Source organism: Salmo salar, chromosome ssa03 (assembly GCF_905237065.1).
Source record: "Salmo salar chromosome ssa03, Ssal_v3.1, whole genome shotgun sequence".
Taxonomy (NCBI): domain Eukaryota; kingdom Metazoa; phylum Chordata; class Actinopteri; order Salmoniformes; family Salmonidae; genus Salmo; species Salmo salar.
The window spans coordinates 49,782,808-49,810,037 of NC_059444.1; the positions used below are offsets into that span (position 1 = coordinate 49,782,808).

The 27,230-nt window shown below is 42.7% G+C and overlaps 1 protein-coding gene across 1 annotated transcript in view; it reads right to left on the minus strand.

The window, feature by feature from the left end:
• mapk8ip3 (mitogen-activated protein kinase 8 interacting protein 3) overlaps positions 1-24,338 on the minus strand; it is a 92,003-nt gene extending 67,665 nt beyond the window's left edge. Inside the window, 1 exon segment of the mRNA XM_014192220.2 lies at positions 23,246-24,338. Within this exon segment, the coding sequence (XP_014047695.2) occupies positions 23,246-23,545 (300 nt within the window). The 5' untranslated portion in view covers positions 23,546-24,338.
• Between the last annotated feature and the right edge of the window lie 2,892 nt (positions 24,339-27,230).

Genomic DNA, 27,230 nt, shown 5'->3' on the forward strand with positions numbered 1-27,230 from the left:
CAAGGAGTCTGAATACTTTCCGAATGCACTGTACATAGGAAAAACTAAATAATTTTCAACCCTATCATATGCAGCATAACAATTTATCAATTAATTACATGAATGCACGGTGTGTGATAAATTGCTCACGTTGTAAAATATATTATATTTAAACACTCTTAGAAAAAGGGGTTCCAAAAGGGTTCTTCTACTGCTGTCCTCATGTGAGAACCATTTGAAGAACTGTTTTGGGTTCCAGATAGGACCCTATATGAAAAGGGTTCTTCAAATGGTTCTCACATGAGGACAGCAGTAGAATAACTCTTTTGGAAACGTTTTGGCTTCCAGATAGGACCCTATATGAAAAGGGTTCTACATGGAACCCAAAAGGGTTCTTCAAATGGTTCGCCCATGGGGACAGCAGTAGAAGAACCCTTTTAGATTCTAATCTAGATAAAAAAAACTTTTTTAAGAGTGTATAAAATAGCATATTATTCCCAAACTATACAGCAAATCCTCTGGCAAACCAACAGACACCATCCAACCTGGAACTGAGTGAGTAATGCTTTGTCTGAAGCTATTTTTACTTTCAAAAGCCAAGAAAAATACATTACACTGATATATTTTACTTTATAAGAACTGAATGCTAAGGCTACCAAGCTTTCTAGGACAAAGGGATACAACTTCAATTAGCACTGATGTGTGAAGCGTGAGGTGTCAAAGCCTTTGAGCCCAACAAATGGCAGGCTACCCCACCCAAATCCAGAGGCCTTTTAGCCCCCTCCTTCTGTTCAGAGTCCATCCACTGGTATTTTCTACAAGAAATCTGCCTCCAGAAATAAAAGCTTCTCCCAAGTGGGTGTGACACCTACGCCCGTTGTCTGCTGCACTGCTGCTTGGATTCCACCTGGCGATCTGTTCACCATCAGCCCTGGTTGTCTCCCCCTGTCTGGTACAGGTACCCCCACCATACTCCCCCTCTCTCCAGAGCTTTCACTCGCCTTCAGCACACAGGCACTGTTGGGGCAAGTGACTCTGATCTTACAAAGGCGAGCCCCAAGTCATTATATATTAAATTTTTTTCTTGTGCATTTTGCCATTTGCCTCGTGACTCCTGCATGCTTTGTTGACTACGAACTTTCTTTACCCAACTGTGGGACAGACTGTGTTTGTTCAGGGAAAATGGTTAAAGACCTGGAGAATAAACCCTCCTCCTCACAGCTGCCCATGTCCCTAACCTGTTGTGGCTAGGGAGCAGTATTTGCACGGCCGGATAAAAAACGTACCCGATTTAAACTGGTTATTACTCTTGCCCAGAAACGAGAATATGCATGGAATTAGTAGATTTAGATAGAAAACACTAAAGTTTCTAAAACTGTTTGAATGGTGTCTGTGAGTATAATAGAACTCATATGGCAGGCCAAAACCTGAGAAGATTCCATACAGGAAGTGCCCTGTCTGACAATTTGTTCTCCTTCTGTGGCATCTCTATCAAAAATACAGCATATCTGCTGTAATGTGACATTTTCTAAGGCTTCCATTGGCTCTCAGAAGGTGTCAGAAAGTGGAATGACGTCTCTGCAGTCTCTGGGCGAAAAACAGCAGGAGTTTTTGTGAGTGGTCAGGCAGGGAACAATGACACTGGAGTGCGCGTCCACGAGAGGACTCCATGTTTTTCTTTCAATCTTTGAATGAATACAACGTAGCCCGGTTGGAATATTATCGCTATTTTACGAGAAATATTCGATTTTTTTTTGTCACGAAATGCGCTCGCGCGTCACCCTTCGGGTAGTTACCTGAACGCACGAACAAAACGGAGGTATTTGGATATAACTATGGATTATTTCGAACCAAAACAACATTTGTTGTTGAAGTAGAAGTCCTGGAAGTGCATTCTGACGAAGAACAGCAAAGGTAATCCAATTTTTCTTATAGTAAATCTGAGTTTGGTGAGGGCCAAACTTGGTGGGTGTCAAATTAGCTAGCCGTGATGGTCGGGTATAACAGAACTCATTTGGCAGGCCAAAACCTGAGAAGATTCCATGCAGGAAGTGCCCTGTCTGACAATTTCTTGCCCTTCTTGATTATCTCTATCCATTACAGAGGATCTCTGCTGTTACGTGACACTTCCTACGGCTCCCATGGGCTCTCAGAAGGCGGCAAAAAGCTGAATCGTGGCTTTGCAGGCTCTGGCTGAAAAAAAGTAGCGCGTTTGGGTAGTGGCTGGTTACAGTACTGTGAGACTCAGGCGCGTGCCCGAGTCGACCGAATGCTTTGTTTTCTTTCGTCTGTTTACCTAAACGCAGATTCCCGGTCGGAATATTATCGCTTTTTTACGAGAACAATGGCATAAAAATTGATTTTAAACAGCGGTTGACATGCTTCGAAGTACGGTAATGGAATATTTAGAAATCTTTTGTCACAAATTGCGCCATGCTCGTGACCCTTATTTACACTTCGGATAGTGTCTTGAACGCACGAACAAAACGCCGCTATTTGGATATAACGATGGATTATTTTGAACCAAACCAACATTTGTTATTGAAGTAGCAGTCCTGGGAGTGCATTCTGACGAAGAACACCAAAGGTAATCAAACTTTTGTAATAGTAAATCGGAGTTTGGTCAGGGCTAAACTTGGTCGGTGACTAAATGGCTAGCCGTGATGGCTGGGCTATCTCCTGAGAATATTGCAAAATGTGCTTTCACCGAAAAGCTATTTTAAAATCGGACATATCGAGTGCATAGAGGAGTTCTGTATCTATAATTCTTAAAATAATTGTTATGTTTTTTGTGAACGTTTATCGTGAGTAATTTAGTAAATTCACCGGATGTTTGCGGGGGGTATGCTAGTTCTGAACATCACATGCTAATGTAAAAAAGCTGGTTTTTGATATAAATATGAACTTGATTGAACAAAACATGCATGCATTGTATAACATAATGTCCTAGGGTTGTCATCTGATGAAGATCAAAGGTTAGTGCTGCATTTAGCTGTGGTTTTGTTTTTTGTGACATTATATGCTAGCTTGAAAAATGGGTGTCTGATTATTTCTGGCTGGGTACTCTGCTGACATAATCTAATGTTTTGCTTTCGCTGTAAAGCCTTTTTGAAATCGGACAGTGTGGTTAGATTAACGAGAGTCTTGTCTTTAAAATGCTGTAAAATAGTCATATGTTTGAAAAATGGAAGTTTTCGGATTTTAGAGGAGTTTGTATTTCGCGCCACGCCCATCATTGGATATTGGAGCAGGTGTTCCGCTAGCGGAACGTCTAGATTTTAAGAGGTTATGGGGAATATATGGGAATTAACGGAAATATATGCAAATGAATATTAACACCATTTAAATGTAAATGTTTTTTGCATTGCATATATTTACCATATCATATAGAGACAGAAACAAACCTTTTACCCTAAGTAGACATAATTGCAAATTATTAAATCCTTCCAATAGAAAAATAAATAAATTAGTTAAGAACTGAACTTTAATTAAATGAGTTGACTCTTCACATGGGATGATTTCACTGAACAACAAAAGAAAGGGAATATTGAATGATCCATCTCATCGCCCAAAATTGTTTTCAAAATACATCAGTAAAATGATAGCCTAGAAACTAAAGATTTGGTTGTCTTCCTCTCATGTCTTCTCCCTGGACCTATGTCCACCTCTTGAACATCAGACTCTTCACTGTCACTTTCCAACCTAGTTGAAGATGGCTCGTTGTCAGGCTCAAAAAGCCTCAAATTTGCCCGGATGGCCACCAATTGTTCAACCCTTGTATTGGTCAGCCTGTTGCGTGCTTCGGTGTGTGTGTTCCCAAACAAGGACCAGTTGCGCTCTGAGGCAACTGATGTTGGTGGGATTTGGAGGATGATGGAGGAAACATGGGAAAGAGCCTCAGATCCACAAAGTCCCTTCCACCAGGTGGCTGATGAGATATGTTGGCACGACTGCCATATTGCATCTCCATCCCAAAACCCTTGCTTGGAAGTGTACTTCGCTAGACTGCCAAGGACCTTGCCCTCATCCAGGCCAAGGTGGCAAGACATGGTAGTGATGACACCATAGGCCTTGTTGATCTCTGTACCAGACAGAATGCTCTTGCCACATGTACGCTGCGGCATGTATGGGCTTCAGGCAGAAGTCTTCACGCTTTTTGATGTATTTCAGAACTGCAGTTTACTCTGCTTGGAGCAACAGTGAAGTGGACATGGCAGTACGGATTTCTTCTCTTACATCTGCAAGCAGAGTCTGAACATCAGACAGGATGGCACTGTCTCCCTCAATCCATGCCATGGCTACTGCTATAGGTTTCAGGAGTTCCAGGCTGCTTACCACTTTCTCCCAAAATACATCCTCCAGGAGGATCCTCTTGATGGGGCTGTCCATATCAGCAGACTGTGATATGGACATTTATTGGAGAGACTCCTTCCCCTCCACGAGACTGTCAAACATGATGACAACACCACCCCAACGGCTGTCGCTGGGCAGCTTCAATGTGGTGCTGTTATTCTTCTCACTTTGCTTGGTGAGGTAGATCGCTGTTATAACTTGATGACCCTTCACATACCTAACCATTTCCTTGACTCTCTTGTAGAGTGTATCCATTGTTTTCAGTGCCATGATGTCCTTGAGGAGCATATTCAATGCATGAGCAGCACAGCCAACGGGTATGATGTGAGGGTAGGAGTCCTCCACTTTAGACCAAGCAGCCTTCATGTTCGCAGCATTGTCTGTCACCAGTGAAAATACCTTTTGTGGTCCAAGGTCATTGATGACTGCCTTCAGCTCATCTGCAATGTAGATACCGGTGTGTCTGTTGTCCCTTGTGTCTGTGCTTTTGTAGAATACTGGTTGAGGGGTGGAGATAATGTAGTTAATTATTCCTTGCACACGAACATTCGACCACCCATCAGAGATGATTGCAATACAGTCTGCTTTCTATGATTTGCTTGACCTTCACTTGAACTCTGTTGAACTCTGCATCCAGCAAATGAGTAGATAAAGCATGTCTGGTTGGATGGGTGTATGCTGGGCGAAGAATATTCAGAAACTCTTCCAATACACATTGCCTGTGAGCATCAGAGGTGAACTAGTTGCATACACAGCTCGAGCAAGACATTCATCAGCATTTCTCTGTCTACGTTCCTCCATTGAGTCAACAAAACTTCTGATTCCAGAAGGACCATTAGCTGTTGCTATCGATAAGATGTCTGATTCATCATTTTCACCTCGAATCGGAGTAGAGGGGCTTTTGTCAGAGGTTGCTTGTTGTGAGCACTGAAGGAACTTTATGCACATGGCCAGATGATTCTGCATCTTTGTTGCATTCTTCACATAAGATTTGGCACAATATTTGCAAATGTACACAGCTTTTCCTTCTACATTAGCTGCAGTGAAATGTCTTCACACATCAGATAGTGCCCGTGGCATTTTCCTGTAAAGAATAGAAGAAAATGAGCAACAAAAAAAAAAAAAATACAATTCCATGTACAGATAAATAGTTAAGGAGTTAGATTAAACAACTCCTTTGTAAGATAAATGTTTTAAAATGAAACATGTATGGAAACAGGTGAATTAACACTCATCAGTTAGCAGGCTCAAGCAAGCTAAAACCCACATGGTAGCAAAAACTAACTAGCAGAAATTGTTAACAAGTTAGAAATGATTTAAACACACTTTGCTGTAGGCTACTATTTACTAGTTAACAAAAAACATGTATGTCATACAAAATATATTCACACCACCCAGTATTGTAATCAAAACCTACCGGAAAGCATGTAGTCCTTGACTCAGACAGTGTAGAAGTGTGGGCTCAATAGCATCTCATTAGTGTGCAAGATCTTGAGAATCAGCTGTACACGTGATGGAAGAGTGCACTGCACATGTGATGGAAAAATGCACTGTGCATGCAGAGGGTTGCAATTGCATTGAATTGGGGATAGTTTAACCAAAATATGCCACAAACCTAGAATTGCCTTATGTGTATCCCACAAAAAAGGTTCACTGTTATAAGCTAACTTTGATGAATTTAAGCAAAATTTGCGGGCTTAACTTCCCATTAAAATGTCCAACCTTTTGCAACCCTACTTGGGAGTATGGCTAGACGTTACACTGTCCTTCTCTCAGCACATATCAAAGCTGCAGGCTAAAGTTAAATCTAGACTTGGTTTCCTCTATCGTCACCCCAGCTGCCAAACTAACCCTGATTCAGATGACCATCCTACCCATGCTAGATGATGGAGACATCATTTATAGAACGGCAGGTAAGGGAGCTCTCGAGAGGCTAGATGTTCTTTACCATTCGGCCATCAGATTTGCCACCAATGCTCCTTATAGGACACATTACTGCACTCTATACTCTTTTGTAAACTGGTCATCGTATACCCGTCGCAAGACCCACTGGTTGATGCTTATTTATAAAACCCTCTTAGGCCTCACTCCCCCCTATCTGAGACATCTACTGCAGCCCTCATCCTCCACATACAACACCCGTTCTGCCAGTCACATTCTGTTAAAGGTCCCCAAAGCACACACATCCCTGGGGTTGTCTTTTCAGTTCGCTGCAGCTAGCGACTGGAACGAGCTGCAACAATCACTCAAACTGGACAGTTTCATATCCATCTCTTCATTCAAAGACTCAATCATGGACACTCTTACTGACAGTTGTGGCTGCTTCTCGTGATGTATTGTTGTCTCTACCATGCCCTTTGTGCTGTTGTCTGTGCCCAATAATGTTTGTACCATGTTTTGTTCTGCTACCATGCTGTGTTGTCATTTGTTACTGCCTTGCTATGTTGTCGTCTTAGGTCTCTCTTTATGTAGTGTTGTCTCTCTTGTCATGATGTGTGTTTTGTCCTATATTTATATTTTATAAAAATAAAATAATCCCAGCCCCTGTTCCCGCAGGAGGCCTTTTGCCTTTTGGTAGGCTGTCATTGTAAATAAGTATTTGTTCTTAACTGACTTGCCTAGTTAAATAAAGGTTAAATAAATGAAATAAATATTGCACAGTATGAAATGTCTCTCATAAAATAGCAATGCCAGCCAGCAACAAGGACTAATTTACATTTTTCAATGCCGCTTTCTGCTTCTGTCATGGTCAGGGATATAACCTTCACCTATTGCTGAAGCTAGAGGATAATTGGTCAAATGAACTGCTAGTATTGTTTTGGATGGGGTGAGTCACAGAGAAAGATGCGTCAAGAACATCTACCCTGTCATCTCCAATCACAAAAACCAGGGTCATGTTCAGTAGGGCGCAAAATGTAAAAACATTCATGCTGCTGTTTTGCCTGTGGCTATGGAACCCTGACCTGTTCACCGGATGTACCTCTCTCTCTCTAAAAGCCAACTGACATTTATTCCTGAGGTGCTGACCCGTTGCACCCACTGTGATTATTATTTGACCCTGCTGGTCATCTATGAATGTTTGAACATCTTGAAGAACGATCGGGCCTTATTTGTCATGTACTATTATAATCTCCACCCGGCAGAGCCAGAAGAGGACTGGCCACCCCTCAGAGCCTAGTTCCTCTCTAGGTTTCTTCCTAGGTTCCTGCCTGTCTAGAGCGTTTTTCCTAACCACCGTGCTTCTACATCGGCATTGCTTGCTCTTAGGGGTTTTAGGCTGGGTTTCTGTATAAGCACTTTGTGACATCTGCTGACGTAAAAAGGGCTTTATAAATAAATGTGATTTAGAAACATGAAAATGAGCATTATTTTTGTGACACGTTCATGTATTAGCATATCTCCTCCATTTCAAAGCGTTTTGTCCCATGTCGTGCCAACTGAACCAGACCCTGCTCTCCTCTCTCTCTATACAGAAAGCAGAAAACGAACAGAAACTAACACAGCTGCCTGGCCTGCCAGCCTTCCTTCCAAGGGCTCACTCTGCAGCCTGCAGGGTTTTATAAAGCCTTGCACAATGGGCCGGCCGGGCTGCAGTCTTACGACTGTAATCCCCCGACTGCAGAGAGGCCCTGCTTGCTGCTAGAGATATGCTCTACCATCGCCTGGCTGACCTCAAATAACAGGATCCGGGAACATGGGAAGGCAAACCTGCCAAAGTTAGGGACAGGGACATATGTGCATTTGCTCACCCAGTACACCCATAAAAATGCTCCTGTTATAAGTCTATGGCACCCCTATTCATGGAGTCTGTCCATTGCCATTTTCCTACAAATGCCCGGCGTTGCCCCGACCTCAACAAATAGACAACCCGACCCCATTTCACCTCCATACAGCTCATCTCCCTATTCCCTACATAGTGCTCTACTTTTGACCGGGGCCCATGGTGCACTATAGGGAACCGGGAACATGGGTCCCATTTGGGACACAACTCCATTCTCACCAGGAGACCAAAGCAAGGCAACATCATGAGAAAACAATAGCATTATGCTGCAGTCTGGCTTCACACACACACACACACACACACACACACACACACACACACACACACACACACACACACACACACACACACACACACACACACACACACACACACACACACACACACACACACACACACACACACACACCACCTTGCCACAATATACTATTACACCCCGGGCAACTGTCCTGCTGACCCTCCTGCCCTTCAAAACGCCCTCCCCAGGACACTGCTTGCCCCTGTGCACCCCTCCTCCCCAGCCAGACCCAGCAACCCAGCCAGCTCTCAGCAGCATCCACAGTAGGGGGTGGTCTGGTGAGCAGATAGCCTAGCGCTAGATGCAGCCAAAACAATAACAGGCCCTCTTATTAATCAAAAGAAATGAATTGAAGCGCCGCGCAGTGGGATGGTGCATTTATATTCTGATAGTACATACTGTATTTCAATCAATAAATCAAATTGTATATTGTTCTTTCAAAACAACATTGGTCACAAAGTGCTTTATAGCTTAAAGCGTATTGGGATCAACATGTTGAGGTCTCAAACTATCAGGAATCAAACAATAAACATGCATGGTCCTTTGAACATATTTATCTACATTTCAGCCTTAGAGTGACTGTGGTTGTCAATTACACTCCTTTGTGGATACAATGGAGACTCAGGGAGGAATCATAGAACATGTTGTTGCCTTTATTTATCAGTGGGTCTATCTAAATCTGAGTCCAAAATGGTACCCTATCCTCTCTAGTGCACTGGATTTGACTACCTATGGGTCCTGGTCAAAACTAGTGCACTATAAAGGGAATAGGGCACCATTTGGGTCTGTCTAAAAGCCTTGTAATCTGAGCATTGACAATCACCCCCAAAGGAAACACATGGCACAGGGAGGAGATTCCAGCCAGGGTGTGGGCTGTTGTTGTTTTCTCTCTAGACTTGGGAAGATGTTCCCTCTATCTCTGTATCTCTCTCCATCGGTCTCTTATTCTTTCACTGTGTCTGCCTCTTTCTCTCTCTCTGGGAAGATGTTCTCTCTCTCCCTCCCTTTGTATTTCTCAATCTCGGTCTTGTTCATTCGCTCTGTCTACCTTTCTCTAACTCCCTCTCTGTTTCTCCTCTCTAGCCCTGTTTTATGGCTTGTATTCCTGCTCATATTCCATCTGTCGCTCTCATCCTCTCTTCTCCTCTGTATCGCTCTCTCACCATTCCCTCTCGCTCTATCCTCTAACTCTCTCTCATCCCCTCTCTCTCTCTCTCTAACTCTCGTCCTCTGTATTGCCCCCTCTCTCTCTCCATCTCTCGCTCTCTGTCAAGCACAAAATCAGGTTACAGCGCCAATCTTCCTCGGTGTACAATTGATTTCCCATAATGCACCCTGCCCCATCCCCCCACAATGCACCACGCCACTGTCTCAGGCAGTGCCATAAACCAATCCCTGGGTCACATCTAAAACACTTATGTTTGAAATAGCATCTGTGCACTCGTATGTTCGCTGCTGTATTCAAAGTTCTAATCCACCACAGCAAATATAGTGTGTTATGGTCTCATCGAAAATGGAGCTCTTGGACTCTGTTCTGAAAGTTATAACTGTGACCTCAACTCTTACCCTTATAACATTGTACAGGTAATGTAATGTGATTATTACTGTTACTTTAGTGTATAGTACACTATTCTGCAGTTCATCATGAAGTCTCTAATTCATATAATACAGTTATAAAACAGTATGAGTTACTCCAAAGGGTTTTCACTATATCTTTACAGGTTGTCATTATCATTATTCATGTTGGTTGTAGCAAGCACTATTTCATCCAAATACTTATCATATTTTCTGACCGGCACACTTACTAATTCTTACACATGCTATTTTTGTGTCACTTGCTTCAAAAAGCATATAAACAAATCTTCTTTACACTTTCATGATAATCTATTTCAAATGTATGCATTTAATCATGTTCTCTTCTCTCAAATGTAGCAAATAATGAGACAGAGAAAACCACAGCATCCCAAATTGCACCATATTCCCTATATAGCCCCATGGGCCCTAGTAAAAAGTAGCGCACTAGGCTGGGAATAGGGTGCTATTTGGGACCTTACAATGTGACGTGGTATATGGCTGTACACACATCTGTGACTAAGCATCATGTGGCATTGGACCTTTATTTTGGGTAAAACCCTGCACAGCTGTCTGCTTATACTGTACTAGAATGTGTCTAGGATAACACCAGCAACAGTCATCACAATTGTTAAAAGGTTTTAAAAACAATTCTTATAAAACTGTTGGACAATGGATGAAGATACTCCAAACTTTTTGAATTTATAGCACATAAAACATTTTACTGGAATAGACAATTAACAAATGGAGTTCAGGTATTAAATGTATTGTCAAATGTTACTTTTTTTCTTCGAATGCACTCATATATAAATGGTCTAATGGTATCAGGTATTTCTTTTATTTTCGGTTAAAATAAATACAATTATATGCGCCTCATTTCCATAAATGTACATACAGTGCCTTCGGAAAGTATTCAGACCCCTTGACTTCATCCACATTTTGTTACGTTACAGCATTATTCTAAAATGTATTAAATAAATAAAAAATCCTCAGCAGTCTACACACAACACCCCATAATGACAAAGCAAAAACAGGTTTTTAGAAATGTTTGCAAATTTATAAAAATAAAAATAAATACCTTATTTACATAAGTATTCAGACCTTTTGCTATGAGACTTGAAATTGAGCTCATGTGCATCCTGTTTCAATTGATAATCCTTGAGATGTTTTTACAACTTGATTGGAGTCCACCTGTAGTAAATTAAATTGATTAGACATGATTTGGAAAGGCACATGCCTGTCTATATAAGGGCGCACAGTTGAGAGTGCATGTCAGAGCAAAAACCAAGCCATGAGGTCGAAGGAATTGTCCGTAGAGCTCCGAGACAGGATTGTGTCGAGGCACAGATCTGGGGAAGGGTACCAAAAAATATCTGCAGCATTGAAGGTCCCCAAGAACACAGTGGCCTCCATAATTCTTTAAAGGAAGAAGTTTGGAACCACCAAGTCTCTTCTTGGCCGCTCGGCCAAACTGAGCAATCGGGGTAGAAAGGTCTTGGTCAGGGAGGTGACCAAGAATCCAATGGTCACTCTGACAGAGCTCTAGAGTTCCTCTGTGGAGATGAGAGAACCTTCCAGAAGAACAACCATCTCTGCAGCACTCCACCAATCAGGCCTTTATGGTCAAATGACCAGACGTAAGCCACTCCTCAGTAGAAGGCACATGACATCCCGCTTGGAGTTTGCCAAAAGGCACCTAAAGACTCTCAGGCCATGAGAAACAAGATTATCTGGTCTGATGAAACCAAGATTTAACTCTTTGAATGCCAAGCATCACGTCTGGAGGAAACCAGGCACCATTCCTACGGTGAAGCATGGTGGTGGCAGCATCATGCTGTGGGGAGGTTTTTCAGCGGCAGAGACTGGGAGACTAGTCAGGATCGAGGCAAAGATGAATGGAGCAAAGTACAGAGAGATCCTTGATGAAAACCTGCTCCAGAGCGCTCAGGACCTCAGACTGGGGCGAAGGTTCACCTTCCAACAGGACAACAACCCTAAGCATACAGCCAAGACAACACAGGAGTGGCTTCAAGACAAGTCTCTGAATGTCCTTGAGCGGCCCAGCCGGAGCCTGGACTTGTACCTGATATAACATCTCTGGAGAGACCTGAAAATTGCCGTGCAGCAATGCTCTCCATCCAACCTGACAGAGCTCGAGAGGATCAGCAGAGAAGAATGGGAGAAACTCCCCAAATACAGATGTGCCGAGCTTGTAGCGTCATACCCAAGAAGACTCGAGGCTGTAATCGCTGTCAAAGGTGCTTCAACAAAGTGCTGAGTAGAGGGTCTGAATACTTATGTAAATGTCATATTTCCGGGGTTTTTATTTGTAAAAAATGTGCAAAAATTTATAAAAAACATTTTTTTACTTTGTCATTATGGGGTATTGTGTGTAGATTGATGAGGGATAAAAACAATTTTATCAATTTTGGAATAAGGCTGTAACCTAACAACATGTGGAAAAAGTCAAATGGTTTGAAAACTTTCCGAACGCTCTGTATATGAGTACATTAAATTAAAGGGGTGGGCTGCAACCAGCAAAACCTTGCTCTACCTAGGTTTACCTGCACGTATAGCGCAAAATTTTACGTGGCGTCACGTACCTACGTTATGTAGGTATGCACGTCAGCTTTGACATCGGTTTTGCAGATCGGCATTAAACTAGACATCGGCCAATACCGATGTTGGCATTTTTAGCTAATATCGGCCGATTCCGATATGTTCACCAATATATTGTGCATCCCTAATGCATATACATTGTTTGCAAGATCAGACATAATATCCCTATAATCCGAGTCTTCATTTTCGGAAGTTGCTATCGTTTGAGCGCATCTAATTTCTAAACATTTAAACTGTATTAATTACTTTTCCTTTTTTCAATTCCACCAAGAATTGACACCTATCAAAATCTTTCTTCTCTTTCTTGTGATGTAAGTGTTAAATCCCAGATGAAGCTTTTGCATTTTTATAGATGTAACGGAAAGTCAATGTGTTCCATTGAGCCCATTTCAGCCGTTACCGGGTTGTGTTCGACAAGTCATTACAAACATTTCCGCGGTTGTAAAGGAGAAAAACGGCATGCACAAGCAGGAGAGTCGCAGGAGTAAAATGAAAGCAATCAATCCAGCGAGACTTAAGTGACAAGTGGATTTTGTACCCCTCAAACACAGGAAATAGATGGCTGAAAAAGACAGATCCTCAGGTGGGTGGGGCATGATTGTTGCTAATAACAAATAACACTAGTTGTAACACTGTCACATGCATTATAACAGATGTCGTAAGGAGTCATAATAGCTGACATCTGTTTATGACAACTGACAGGGGCGCTGCCATGACACCAAGTATAATGCATGTGTCATAACTGTGTGAAGGTAATTGTGACTGTCATCAGCTGTCATGCTTGTTAATGTCATCTTTTATAATTCTGCACAATTGGTAATTGCTACCTGGTACCAAGTAGTGCCTAGTGGTCCTTGTGATAGTGAATCTTATAGAAAAGTAGTACCCTAATTCATTGGTTGTTATAACGTCATTACAATTTTATCAATTTCTCTGTAAATACTAACTGAACCTGGGAATGTACGTGCATGCTGTAAAGGAAAATGAGCACGTTTATCCTAGTGTATAGGCTAATGACAGTAAAACTAGGATGGAGAATATAAAAGCTATCTTGGGGTGCTTGTTAAAATGAATCCCATAGAAACAAACTACTAGCTTCATTGAAAGGTTATTCATGGTCAGATGCCACCTACATAACGATAAGTTGTTTGGGAGGGCTGCCATAAAAAAGCCTTTGCTGTCATCAAACAGCAAACTCAAGCACCTACAGTTTGCCAAACGTTACTAGAACTTTCAATGGGATCGGGTTCTATGATCAGATGAGACCAAAATAGAGCTTTTTGGAAACAAACACTAGAGATGGGTTTGGCGTAGACAGAAAGATAGCCATGCAGAAAAGTACCTCATCCCCACTGTGAAGTATGGTGGTGAATCTTTGATGTTATGGAGCTGCTTTTCTTCCAAAGGCCCTGGACAACTTGTTAGGATACATGCTATCACGGACTCTATCAAGTACCAGCAGATATTAAATCAAAACCTGACTGCCTCTGCTAGGAAGCTTGGGCCGTGGTTGGATCTTCCAGCAGGACAATGATCCAAAGCACACCTCAAAATCAACACAAAAATGGTTCACTGACCACAGAATCAAGATTTTGCCATTGCCATCCCAGTCCCCTGGCCTAAACCCCATTGAAAACCTGTGGGATGAGCTGAAGAGGAGAGTCCACAAGAGTGGCCTTCAGAATCTGAAGGATCTGGAGAGATTCTGTATGGAGGAATGGTCTCACATCCCTTGCCATGTGCTCTCCAACCTAATTACGCATTTTGGAGAAGTCTCAGAGCTGTTATCTTGGCAAAGGGAGGTTGCACAAAGTATTGAATGAAGGGGTGCCAATAATTTTGGCACACATATATTTGAGAAAAAAATATATTTTGAGAATTATTTTTTTCTTCCAATTATTTAACTTTAATAAAAGGTTTGATTGGTGTGAATATTTTTGAATGAAAGACCAAGAGGATAAACAATAAAGAATTTTTTTCACAGCCCGGTTTGCTCATATTTTCCAAGGTTGCCAATATTAGTGGAGGGCACTGTACATGGGAAAGCAGCATGCCACTGCAGGCCTAAGACAACTGACACCACAGTAGGATGCTTTCTGCTACGCTTGTTTTTAGATGGTATCTGCTTCTAGCAGGTGAAGGATTACAGACGGATGGTTTTTGATGCTACTGCTGGGTGCCTCATCTTCTCTGTTTCTCTAACTACTGCTGGGAGGAGGAGAGGAGAAGAATAGCAACAAAGGCAGTCGAGGACCGTAGCCATCCGGGCTTTTAGTCTCTGTTGAAGGCCGCTTATTACTAAAGGCACAGGATACCATCGCTATTCACCACTATACATTACTCTACACCCTTTAATTTCACCAGGGATCAAATAAAATAAAAATTGTCACATGCGCCGAATACAACAGGTGTAGCCCTTAGCATGAAATGCTTACTTACAAGCCCTTAACCAACAATGCAGTTAAGAAAATAGAGGTAAGAAAATATTTACGAAATAAACTAAAGTAAAAAAATTTGATCACTTTACCCCTACCTACAGTTGAAGTCGGAAATGTATATACACCTTACCCAAATTAACTAAGTTTAAATGTTTCACAATTCCTGACATTTAATCCTAGTAAAAACTACCTGTCTTAGGATCACCACTTTATTTTAAGAATGTGAAATGTCAGAATAATAGTAGAGAGAATAATTTATTTCAGCTTTTATTTATTTCATCACATTCCCAGTGGGTCAGAAGTTTACATACACTCAATTAGTATTTGGTAACATTGCTTTTAAATTGTTTAACTTGGGTCAAACGTTTCGGGTAGCCTTCCACAAGCTTCCCACAATAAGCTGGGTGAATTTTGGCCCTTTCCTCCTGACAGAGCTGGTGTAACGGAGTCAGGTTTGTAGGCCTCCTTGCTCGCACACGCTTTTTCAGTTCTGCCCACACATTTTTTATAGGATTGAGATTGAGGTCAAGGCTTTGTGATGGCCACTCCAATACCTTGACTTTGTTGTCCTTAAGCCATTTTGCCACAAGTTTGTAAGTATGTTTGGGGTCATTGTCCATTTGGAAGACCCATTTGCGACCAAGCTTTAACTCCCTGACTGATGTCTTGAGATGTTACTTCAATATATCCACATAATTTTCCTCTTCATGATGCCATCTATTTTGTGAAGTGCACCAGTCCCTCCTGCAGTAAAGCACCCCCACAACATGATGCTGCAAACCGTAGTCTGGGTTTTTTAAGGCGGTTTTGGAGCAGTGGCTTCTTCCTTGCTGAGCGGCCTTTCAGGTTATGTTGATATAGGACTCGTTTTACTGTGGATATAGATACTTTTGTATGTATGATGGCTGCGTGGTCCCATGGTGTTTATACTTGCGTACTACTGTTTGTACAGATGAACGTGGTACCTTCAGGCGTTTGGAAATTGCTCCCAAGGATGAACCAGACTTGTGGAGGTCTACAAAGTTCTGAGGTCTTGGCTGATTTCTTTTGATTTTCCCATGATGTCAAGCAAAGAGGCACTGAGTTTGAAGGTAGGCCTTGAAATACATCCACAGGTACACCTCCAATTGACTCAAATGATGTCAATTTGCCTGTCAGAAGCGTCTAAAGCCATGACATAATTTTCTGGAATTTTCCAAGCTGTTTAAAGGCACAGTCAACTTAGTGTATGTAAACTTCTAACCCACTAGAATTGTGATACAGCGAATTATAAGTGAAATAATCTGTCTGTAAATAATTGTTGGAAAAATTACTTGTGTCATGCACAAAGTAGATGTCCTAACCGACTTGCCAAAACTATTGTTTGTCAACAAGAAATTTGTGGAGTGGTTGAAAAATGAGTTTTGATGACTCCAACCTAAGTGTATGTAAACTTTCGACTTCAACTGTACATGTACAAATTACCTCGACTAACCTGTTCCCCCGCACATTGACTTGGTACTGCTAACCCCTGTATATAGCCTCGTTATCGTTATTTTAAATAACCGCTAACCTCTGTACATAGCATCGTTATCGGTATTTTAAAGAACAATATCGAGGCTATGTACAGGTGTTAGCGGTACTGAGTCAATGTGCGGGGAACAGGTAAGTCGAGGTAATTTGAACCTGTACACTACCATTCAAAAGTTTGGTGTAACTTAGACATTTCCGTGTTCTTGAAAGAAAAGTAATTTTTTGGTCTATTAAAATAACATCAAATTGATCAGAAATACAGTGTAGACACTGTTAATGTTGTAAATGACTATTGTAGCTGGAAACGGCTGTTTTTTTATGGAATATCTACATATGCGCACAGAGGCCCATTATCAGCAACCAATAGAAAGAGGAGTGGAAGGCCCCAGTGCACAACTGAGCAAGAGGACAAGTACATTAGTGTCTAGTCTCAACGTCAACAGTGAAGAGACGAATCCAGGATGCTGGCCTTCTAGGCAGAGTTCCTCTGCCCAGTGTCTGTGTTCTTTTGCCTATCTCTCAGTTGTGCACCGGGGCCTCCCCCTCTTTTTATTCTGGTTAGAGCCAGTTTGCGCTGTTCGGTGATGGGAGTAGTACACAGTGTTGTACGAAATCTTCAGTTTCTTGGCAATTTCTCGCTTGCAATAGCCTTCATTTCTCAGAACAAGAATAGACTGACGAGTTTCAGAAGAAAGGTCTTTGTTTCTGGCCATTTTAAGCCGCAAATGCTGACGCTCCAGATACTCCACTAGTCTAAAGAAGGCCAGTTGTATTGCTTCATTAATCAGAACAACAGTTTTCAGCTGTGCTAACATAATTGCAAAAGGGTTTTCTAATGATCAATTAGCCTTTTAAAATGAGAAACTTGGAATAGCTAACACAACGTGCCATTGAAACACAGGAGTGATGGTTGCGATAAATGGGCCTCTGTACACATCTGCGTGAGCGTGCCTTAGGCATGCTGCAAGGAGGCATGAGGACTGCACATGTGGCCATGGCAATAAATTGCAATGTCCGTACTGTGAGACGCCTAAGACAGCACTACAGAGAGACATGACAGACAGCTGATTGTCCTTGCAGTGGCAGACCACGTGTAACAACACCTGCACATGATCGGTACATCCGAACATCACACCTGCGGGACAGGTACAGGATGGCAACAACAACTACCCGAGTTACACCAGGAACGCACAATCCCTTCATCAGTGCTCAGACTGTCCGTAATAGGCTGAGAGAGGCTGGACTGACGGCTTGTAGGCCTGTTGTAAGGCAGGTCCTCACCAGACATCACCGGCAACAACGTCGCCTTTGGGCACACGTCGCTGGACCAGACAGGACTGGCAAAAAGTGCTCTTCACTGACGAGTCGTAGTTTTGTCTCACCAGGGGTGATGGTCGGATTCGCGTTTATCGTCGAAGGAATGAGCGTTACACTGAGGCCTGTACTCTGGAGCGGGATCGATTTGGAGGTGGAGGGTCCATCATGGTTTGGTAGCAATGTGTCACAGCATCATGGGACTGAGCTTGTTCTCATTGCAGGCAATCTCAATGCTATGCGTTACAGGGAAGACATCCTCCTCCCTCATGTGGTACCCTTCCTGCAGGCTCATCCTGACATGACCCTCCAGCATGACAATGCCACCAGCCATACTGCTCGTTCTGTGCATGATTTCCTGCAAGACAGGAATGCCAGTGTTCTGCCATGGCCAGCAAAGAGCCCTCAATCCAATTGAGCACGTCTGGGACCTGTTGGATCGGAGGGTGAGGGCTAGGGCCATTCCCCCCCAGAAATGTCTGGGAACTTGCAGATGCCTTGGTGGAAGAGTGGGGTAAAATCTCACAGCAAGAACTGGCAAATCTGGTGCAGTCCATGAGGAGGAGATGCACTGCAGTACTTAATGCAGCTGGTGGCCACACCAGATACTGACTGTTACTTTTAATTTTGACCGCCCCCCCTTTGTTCAGGGACACATTATTCCATTTCTGTTAGTCACTGAGACATAAACTTGTTCAGTTTATGTCTCAGTTGTTGAATCTTATGTTCATAGAAATATTTACACATGTTAAGTTTGCTGAAAATAAACGCAGTTGACAGTGAGAGGACGTTTCTTTTTTTGCTGAGTTTAGATATTCCATTAAAATCTGCAGTTTCTAGCTACAATAGTCATTTACAACATTAACAATGTCTACACTATATTTCTGATCCATTTGATGATATTTTAAATGGACAAAAAATGTGCTTTTCTTTCAAAAACAAAGACATTTCTAAGTGACCCCAAACTTTTGAACGGTATTGTAGGTAGGGGTATGGTGACAATGCTTAGATATTAAACAGCGAGTAGCAGCAGTGTAAAAATGCAAATAGTCCAGGTGGCCATTTGATTAATTGCTCAGGAGTCTTATGGCTTTGGGTAGAAGCTGTTAAGGAGCCTTTTGGACCTAGACTTGGCACTCCGGTACCGATTTCCGTGCGGTAGCAGAGAGAACAGTCTATGACTTGGGTGACTGAAGTCTTTGACAATTTTTTGGGCCTTCCTCTGACACCGCTTATGATATAGGTCCTGGATGGCAGGAAGCTTGGCCCCAGTGATGTACTGGGCTGTACACACTACCCTCTGTAGGGCCTTTCGGTCGGATGCCGAGCAGTTGCCATACCAGGCATTGATGCAACCGGTCAGGATGCTCTCGATGGTGCAGCTGTATAACTTTGAGGATATGGGGACGGACCCATGCCAAATCTTTTCGGTCTCCTGAGGGGGAATAGGCTTTGTTGTGCCCTCTTCACGATTGTCTTGGTGTGTTTGGACCATTCTAGTTTGTTGTTGATGTGGACACCGAGGAACTTGAAGCTCTCAACCTGCTCCACTACAGCCCCTTCGATGAGAATGGGGGCGTGCTCGGTCCTCCTTTTCCTGTAGTCCACAATCATCTCCTTAGTCTTGGTTGAGGGATAGGTTGTTATTCTGGCACCACACGGCCAGGTCTCTGACCTCCTCCCTATAGGCTGTCTCGTTGTTGTCTGTGATCAGGCCTACCACTGTTGTGGTGTCTGCAAACTTAATGATGGTGTTGGAGTCGTACCTGGCCATGCAGTCGTGGGTGAACAGGGAGTACAGAAGGGGACTGAGCACGCACCCCTGTGGAGCTCCAGTGTTGAGGATCAGCGTGGCAGATGTGTTGCTACCTACCCTCACCACCTGGGGGCGGCCCGTCAGGAAGTCCAGGATCCAGTTGCAGAGGGAGGTGTTTAGTCCCAGGATCCTTAGCTTAGTGATGAGCTTTGAGGGTACTATGGTGTTGAACGCTGAGCTGTAGTCAATGAATAGCATTCTCACATAAGTGTTCCTTTTGTCAAGGTGGGAAAGGGCAGTGTGGAGTGCAATAGAGATTGCATCATGCTTCTACACCTGCATTGCTTGTTTGGGGTTTTAGGCTGGGTTTCTGTACAGCACTTTGTGATATCAGCTGATGTAAGAAGGGCTATATAAATAAATTTGATTTGATGATCATCTGTGGATCTGTTTGGGCGGTATGCAAATCGGAGTGGGTCTAGGGTTTCTGGGATAATGGTGTTGATGTGAGCCATTACCAACCATTCAAAGCACTTCATGGCTACGGACGTGAGTGCTATGGGTCTGTAGTCATTTAGGCAGGTTGCCTTTGTGTTCTTGGGCACAGGGACTATGGTGGTCTGCTTGAAACATGGTATTACAGACTCAATCGGGGACATGTTGAAAATGTCAGTGAAGACACCTGCTAGTTGGTCAGCACATGCCCGGAGCACATGTCCTGGTAATCCGTCTGGCCCTGCGGCCTTGTGAATGTTGACCTGTTTAAAAGGGTCTTGCTTCCATTGGCTATGGAGAGCATTATCACAGTTGTCCGGAACTGCTGGTGCAATCATGCATGATTTAGTGTTGCTTGCCTCGAAGCCTGTATAAAAAGGCATTTAGCCCGTCTGGTAGGCTCGCGTCACTGGGCAGCTAGCGGCTGGGTTTCCCTTTGTAGTCCGTAATAGTTTACAAGACAACTTGTAATTGTGAAAAGTCCGGTTTCATTTTAGGCATATTGTTGTCCATAAAAAGTCTGTGTCAAATACAATTATTTTATTGAATAAAATGTAATGAAATATAGTACATTCATGTCAGCATCACAACACCTCAGCTTTGCAGGAATCCTTTAGCAAACACACAAGCACACTGAACTGATTACCAACCTGGCCCAGGTACAATGCAGGCACTAGGCTATTCCCAGGCCCCTATCCTCATTGAACCACCACTGATGATGCTACATAAATAAGCCTTTCCACTGTCTCTGATCTGCTGTGTTTATATGGATGGGCCATTAGTCCAGATATGAGTACTCACTGCATGCAATCGGTGACATAGACTGACCAGGTGAATACAGGTGAAAGCTATAATCCTTTACTGATGTGACTTGCTAAATCCACTTCAAATCAGTATAGATGAAGGGGAGGAGACAGGTTAAAGAAGGATTTTTAAGCCTTAAGACAATTGAGACATGGATTGTGTATATGTACAGTCGTGGCCAAAAGTTTTGAGAATGGCACAAATATTAATTTCCACAAAGTTTGCTACTTCAGTGTCTTTAGATATTTTTGTCAGATGTTACTATGGAAAACTGAAGTATAATTACAAGCATTTCACCCTTCTTTTTCAAGACCTCTGCAATCCGCCCTGGTATGCTGTCAATTAACTTCTGGGCCACATCCTGACTGATGGCAGCCAATTATTGCATAATCAATGCTTGGAGTTTGTCAGAATTTGTGGGTTGTTTGTTTGTCCACCCGCCTCTTGAGGATTGACCACAAGCTCTCAATGGGATTAAGGTGTGGGGAGTTTCCTGGCCATGGACCCAAAATATCGATATTTTGTTCCCCGAGCTACTTAGTTATCACTTTTACCTTATGGCAAGGTGCTCCATCATGCTGGAAAAGGCATTGTTGGTCAACCTGGATGGTTGGGAGAAGTTACTCTCAGAGGATGTGTTGGTACCATTCTTTATTCATGGCTGTGTTCTCAGGCAAAATTGTGAGTGAGCCCACTCCCTCTCAGGATGCTTTACTGTTGGCATGACACAGGACTGATGGTAGCGCTCACCTTGTCTTCTCCGGACAAGCGTTTTTCTGGATGCCCCAAACAATCAGAAAGGGGACTCATCAGAGAAAATGACGTTACCCCAGTCCTCAGCGGTCCAATCCCTGTACTTTTTGCAGAATATCAGTCTGTCCCTGATGTTTTTCCTGGAGAGAACTGGCTTCTTTGCTGCCCTTCTTGACACCAGGCCATCCTCCAAAAGTCTTTGCCTCACTGTGCGTGCAGATGCACTCACACCTGCCAGCTGCCATTCCTGAGCAAGCTCTGTACTGCTGGTGCCCCGATCCCGCAGCTGAATCAACTTTAGGAGACGGTCCTGGAGCTTGCTGGACTTTCTTGGGCGCCCTGAAGCCTTCTTCACAACAATTGAACCGCTCTCCTTGAAGTTCTTGATGATCCGATAAATGGTTGATTTAGATTCAATCTTACTGGCAGCAATATCCTTGCCTTTGAAGCCCTTTTTGTGCAAAACAATAATAATGGCACGTGTTTCCTTGCAGGTAACCATGGTTGACAGAGGAAGAATAATGATTCCAAGCACCACCCTCCTTTTGAAGCTTCCAGTCTGTTATTCGAACTTAATTAACATGCCAGGGTGATCTCCAGCCTTGTCCTTGTCAACACTCACACCTGTGTTAACGAGAGAATCACTGACATGATGACAGCTGGTCCTTTTGTGGCAGGGCTGAAATGCAGTGGAAATGTTTTGGGAGGAATTCAGTTCATTTGAATGGCAAAGAGGGACTTTGCAATTAATTGCAATTCATCTGATCACACTTCATAACATTATGGAGTATATGCAAATTGCCATCATACAAACTGAGGCAGCAGACTTTGTGAAAATTAATATTTGTGTCATTCTCAAAACTTTTGGCCACAACTGTATATGTGCCATTCAGAGCATGGGCAAGACAAAATATTTAAGTTCCTTTGAATGGGGTATGGTAGTAGGTGCCAGGCGCACCGGTTTGTGTCAAGAACTGCAATGCTGCTTTGTTTTTCACGCTCAACAGTTTCCCGTGTGTATCAAGAATAGTCCACCACACAAAGGGCATCCAGTCAACTTGACACAACTGTGGAAAGCATTAGAGTCAACATGGGCCAGCATCGCTGTGGAATTCTTTCAACACCTTGTATAGTCCACGCCTGACAAATTGAGGCTGTTCTGAAGGTAAAGGGGGGAAGGGGGGCTGTGCAACTCAATATTAGGAAGTCGTTCCTAATGTTTGGTATACTCGGTGTATATTACATTAGGCCCTATGAGCTCTGGTCAAAAGTAGTGCACTATATAGGGAATAGGGTGCCATTTGATACGTATGCCTTGTTATATAGGCATGGCCAATTAGGCCTAGAAATAAATGGCCTACAGAAGGAATGTGAATGGGATGTGGGTATAGTTTATAATGGTTAGGTTTAGGGTCTCATTTTGGTAAAATGGGCATACAGTGGCAATGAAAACTGAACTGCTATTGAAAGTGAATGTATGTGCAGTGATTATTAGTCATAGATATGGCTAGTGATGAAGACACTGGTAGAGTATGTATAAACAAAACAGCCATGGATGGAGTAACCCTCACCTCCTCTGCCTGCTTGCGCAGCGCCTTCTCGCGTTCGTACTGGGTGATGAGCTGCTCGTTGTCCTCCTTCAGCAGCTCGAGCTCCACCTCGTGCTCCTGGTTCTCCGTTAAAACCGAATCCAGATTCTCCAGAACGTTCACCACCAGCGGCATTAGCTCCTTGACCACTTCCTCATCGTAGCTGCTGATGAGGCGCTCGAACTCCCGATAGATGCTGTTGGCCAGGCCCGACACCCGCTCCGACATAACCGACACTGAGCCATAGTCGTCCTGATACACAACCTCGTCAATTTCCATCATCTTGGCAAAATTAGGTCTGGTTCCGATTCCAGATGTGAGCTGATGTTGATTAGATAGGCCTATAAAACACGCTTACCAAGATGAAAGGTAAAATACTACTCATTGAAATTATAATCCGTTCTGATTAATCATCAATAAATATATCCTGTGTCATTCCATATTCCGAACGATTTCAAAGGTTGTTATCATTTGAGTGGTATTTTGGCAGTTAGGATTTATAACCTTTAACTACTAAACTGTATTGAGACATCTTTATTCACAATAAAATATATATAGGCTATTTACAAAGGGATAGAGAGACCGCCCTCCCGAGCCGACCACCACTGCTTCTGCTGCACCGCAGCCTCGAGGACGGAACGACGCACCCTGCTACTGCCTTCCTCGCGACAGCAACATCCAATTCCGGTAGCAGTCGGTTCAGTCCTTACCGACCTGTGTATCCGCCGTAGTTGAATACATAATGAATGAGAAATAAATCCTCAACAATACCCCTGCCGCTCAGCAGCCGGAGGCATTGACCCCAGCCATTACTGGGAGGATTCGAAATCCGTTGGGAAATAAATAAAAAACAATATATAAATAGGTAAAATGAAGAAGATAACGGCGTTCCCTTGTGCTGCCAACACCCAAGCCGCCCCTTAAATCATATTTGATCAGTTTTTTTCTACCGATGTTGTTCTCGGTGAAGGACGATGCTGTTTCGGTGTCGGTGGCGCTGTGGACTAGTATGCTGCACTAGTATTCTGACAGCAGCACAAACTATAACGTCACTTTTGTATGATACTAGTGAGACCTTCTAAATAAAAGCCCGCATTTCAAAACATTTCAATGTGGATAACTCATCGAAATTATATTCAATTTTAATCAATGGACACTTTTATTGTGCCAACAAGAAAATTAAATAAGTAATTTATAAAATAAAAAAAATAAGGTAAAAAAAATAACAAGACTAAAAATGACAAAAATAAAATGTTGACACTGGTATGTTGAGAATATTGGACTGTAGAGATAACTTTCCTACCTGTCTCAGCTAATGTGTGTGGAAAATACTCAGTAGGGTCTACTAACCAAATATGGTTCGTTTTGGAGGGGGGCTGTGTTGCATGGCCTGCTGCTGGCTTTTCAATCCGCCCCCTCTAAAGTGTCCAATGCAATCACTGTAATAGATTGAACATGGGATACATATTGGCTTGTAGAGAGAACTTTTCTACCCGTCTCAGCCATATTTGGTTAGTAGAGACTTTACTGAGTATTTCCCACCCCACTTTAGCCAAGACAGGTATCCCATGTACCGTGTATTGCATTGCAATGAATGGAGTGTGTGGAGTAAGGAGTCACCAGTACTCTGTATTAAACCAATTGCCCAGCACAAGAGACCCATTTCATTATTGCAGACTCGATTGAGTAATTCCAATAACATGTATCTGTATTTTATGAAAAGCGTATTTCTTTAAATATAAACTAGACAATAGCTTTCAACATACCAGTATGTGTAAACTTTAAACATAAATGCTGGTTAAATATGTCAAATGGTCCATGTATTTTTTCAAAGGTGGTTGTAAAGCTGTGAAAAACAGTTGCACTGTACAGCGTAAAATTTTTTAAAGAAATCGATATTCCCAAAGTTTAGTATGTCTTTGCAGGGAGACTCTTACAAAACATTGAAAAAAATCCGGATCGTCTGCCCGCATAATATCCTGCTGCTAGGAGAACGGTAATCGGTTTGGGACTCCCCGGCTGTAGATGGATGGAGGTGCCAGCTGACCAATTCTGTCTGACGTCATGCTGTTTACTCTGCAGTTATATTTTTGACAACTTTAACTTTTGCTCCCATACATTTTTCTAAACACCAATGAGTACTCGTTACATTTTGAATGCTGAGGCTGGACAGAAATTGTCCAATTCACGCACCTATCAATATAACGAATTGTCATCCCTACTGCCTCTGATCCGATGGACTCACTAAACATACTGCGTTTGTAAATGATGTCTGAGTTTGCCCTTGTCTGTCTGTAAATAAAAGAACAAAAAAGAAAATAGTGTCATCTAGTTTGCTTAATATAAGGAATTTGATGTAGAGCATTTACTTTTACTTTGTACTTTTACTCAAGTATATCTACAGCAGCTTTGATTCGACTGATCATGTCAACATCATACTTTCAAAATCTTAGCCAGCAGTAATCACGAATCAAGTCGACAATCTCCTTGTCATATGAAGATAAATAATGAAGAGAAATTATAGATAAAACATATCGTGTTCATCGGCCATTGGACACAAACATTACACAACAAGTTGGAAATCGCAAATTCAACAATTAATGGTTTGGAAGGAATCAGTGGCTGACTGCAAGCATTGCAAAGCAATCACTAGCCCGCTATTCAGTGGAGTGGGTGTGTGGTCCCAAGTCTGGGTTTAAGAGTCTCTTTTCCAAGCTTAAAAGGATAAACATTTAACATTGGCCATGGTGTCAACCCAGCATGAATTCTGCCTCACTCAAAACAACTGGAAACTCAGAACTGGGAAATCTGATTTCAGTGAGTTCAAGACAACTGGGAACTCAGACAGAAACAAGCTCCGACTGAGAAAATATGTTTTCAACTGCCATCCAACTCGGAATTGCAAGTCGGGAGCTCCGACCTGAAGGTCACTGACATCATCATGATTCAACATAGTTTTTTTACAAGTTTCTAGTTGTCTTGAAAGCACCATAAATCCAGAGAATGACAGACTTTGATGACAAAATATGCCCACGAAGGAAAGCCATTCCACCTTCCTGTTCAAGTGAGCACAGCACAACAAGGTGAGTCCAAAAATGCTGCTGCATAAATTATGTAATATGCCAGGGAGATACGTATACTGTAGCTAAGAAAGTAATACTAAGTGTATGTTGTGTAAGTTAATTAAGCTGTTAGTAGCCCATGGTCCTCACCCCAATAATTTCGTCCCGTTTCCCAACCTAATTTCGCCTACTGTTCTGACTTGGTGGTGCACATGTAGCCTATAGCCTGTTTTAGAGAAATGTAATTATTGAATAGTGTAAGAGCTTTCATTGTCTGCTTATATGCCCCCTTATTTATCCTATGGTTTAGACTTTGTGTACTGGGAGAATACTGTAAGAATGGACCATGTTTTGAATTCTGTCGCTGTACATTTCAAGTGCTGAACAAAGTTATATTGACTACGTCCATCCGAGCTCGTTCATTAATATCTTAATTAAAATTACGGATTGCCTCTTATCCACTCGTCATCCCGTTATGCCATAGTTTGTACATCTCAATTGTCGTAGAAACCACATTTGTTTAAGCAAGTCAGCCATATCAGCTATGTTTTTTTTTAAAGGCAGTAAATGAGGCTGAAATAACTGTTTCACTGCCAGACAAGGTGTAGCAGGGGTAAGGGGTTGCTGCTGCTGTTGGGACTCTGCTGTTGGGACAGCTTTACAGTGTGCGGGCACCGTTTGTCACCGTTATAGTGTTGTGTTGTGGGTTTGCTGGCATGCATCTAAAACATGTTTTACATGATTTACATGCTAAAATCGCCACTGCTCTATTGGTACATTTTTAAGTTAGGACAGGCAGGAGGCGGGGGCGCTCCAGTACAGTAGGTGGTGTTAATGCTCAATAACGTTGGATGGTAGCCACCGATAAACCCCACAGAAGAAGGGCCGGTGGCGACAATGGTAGC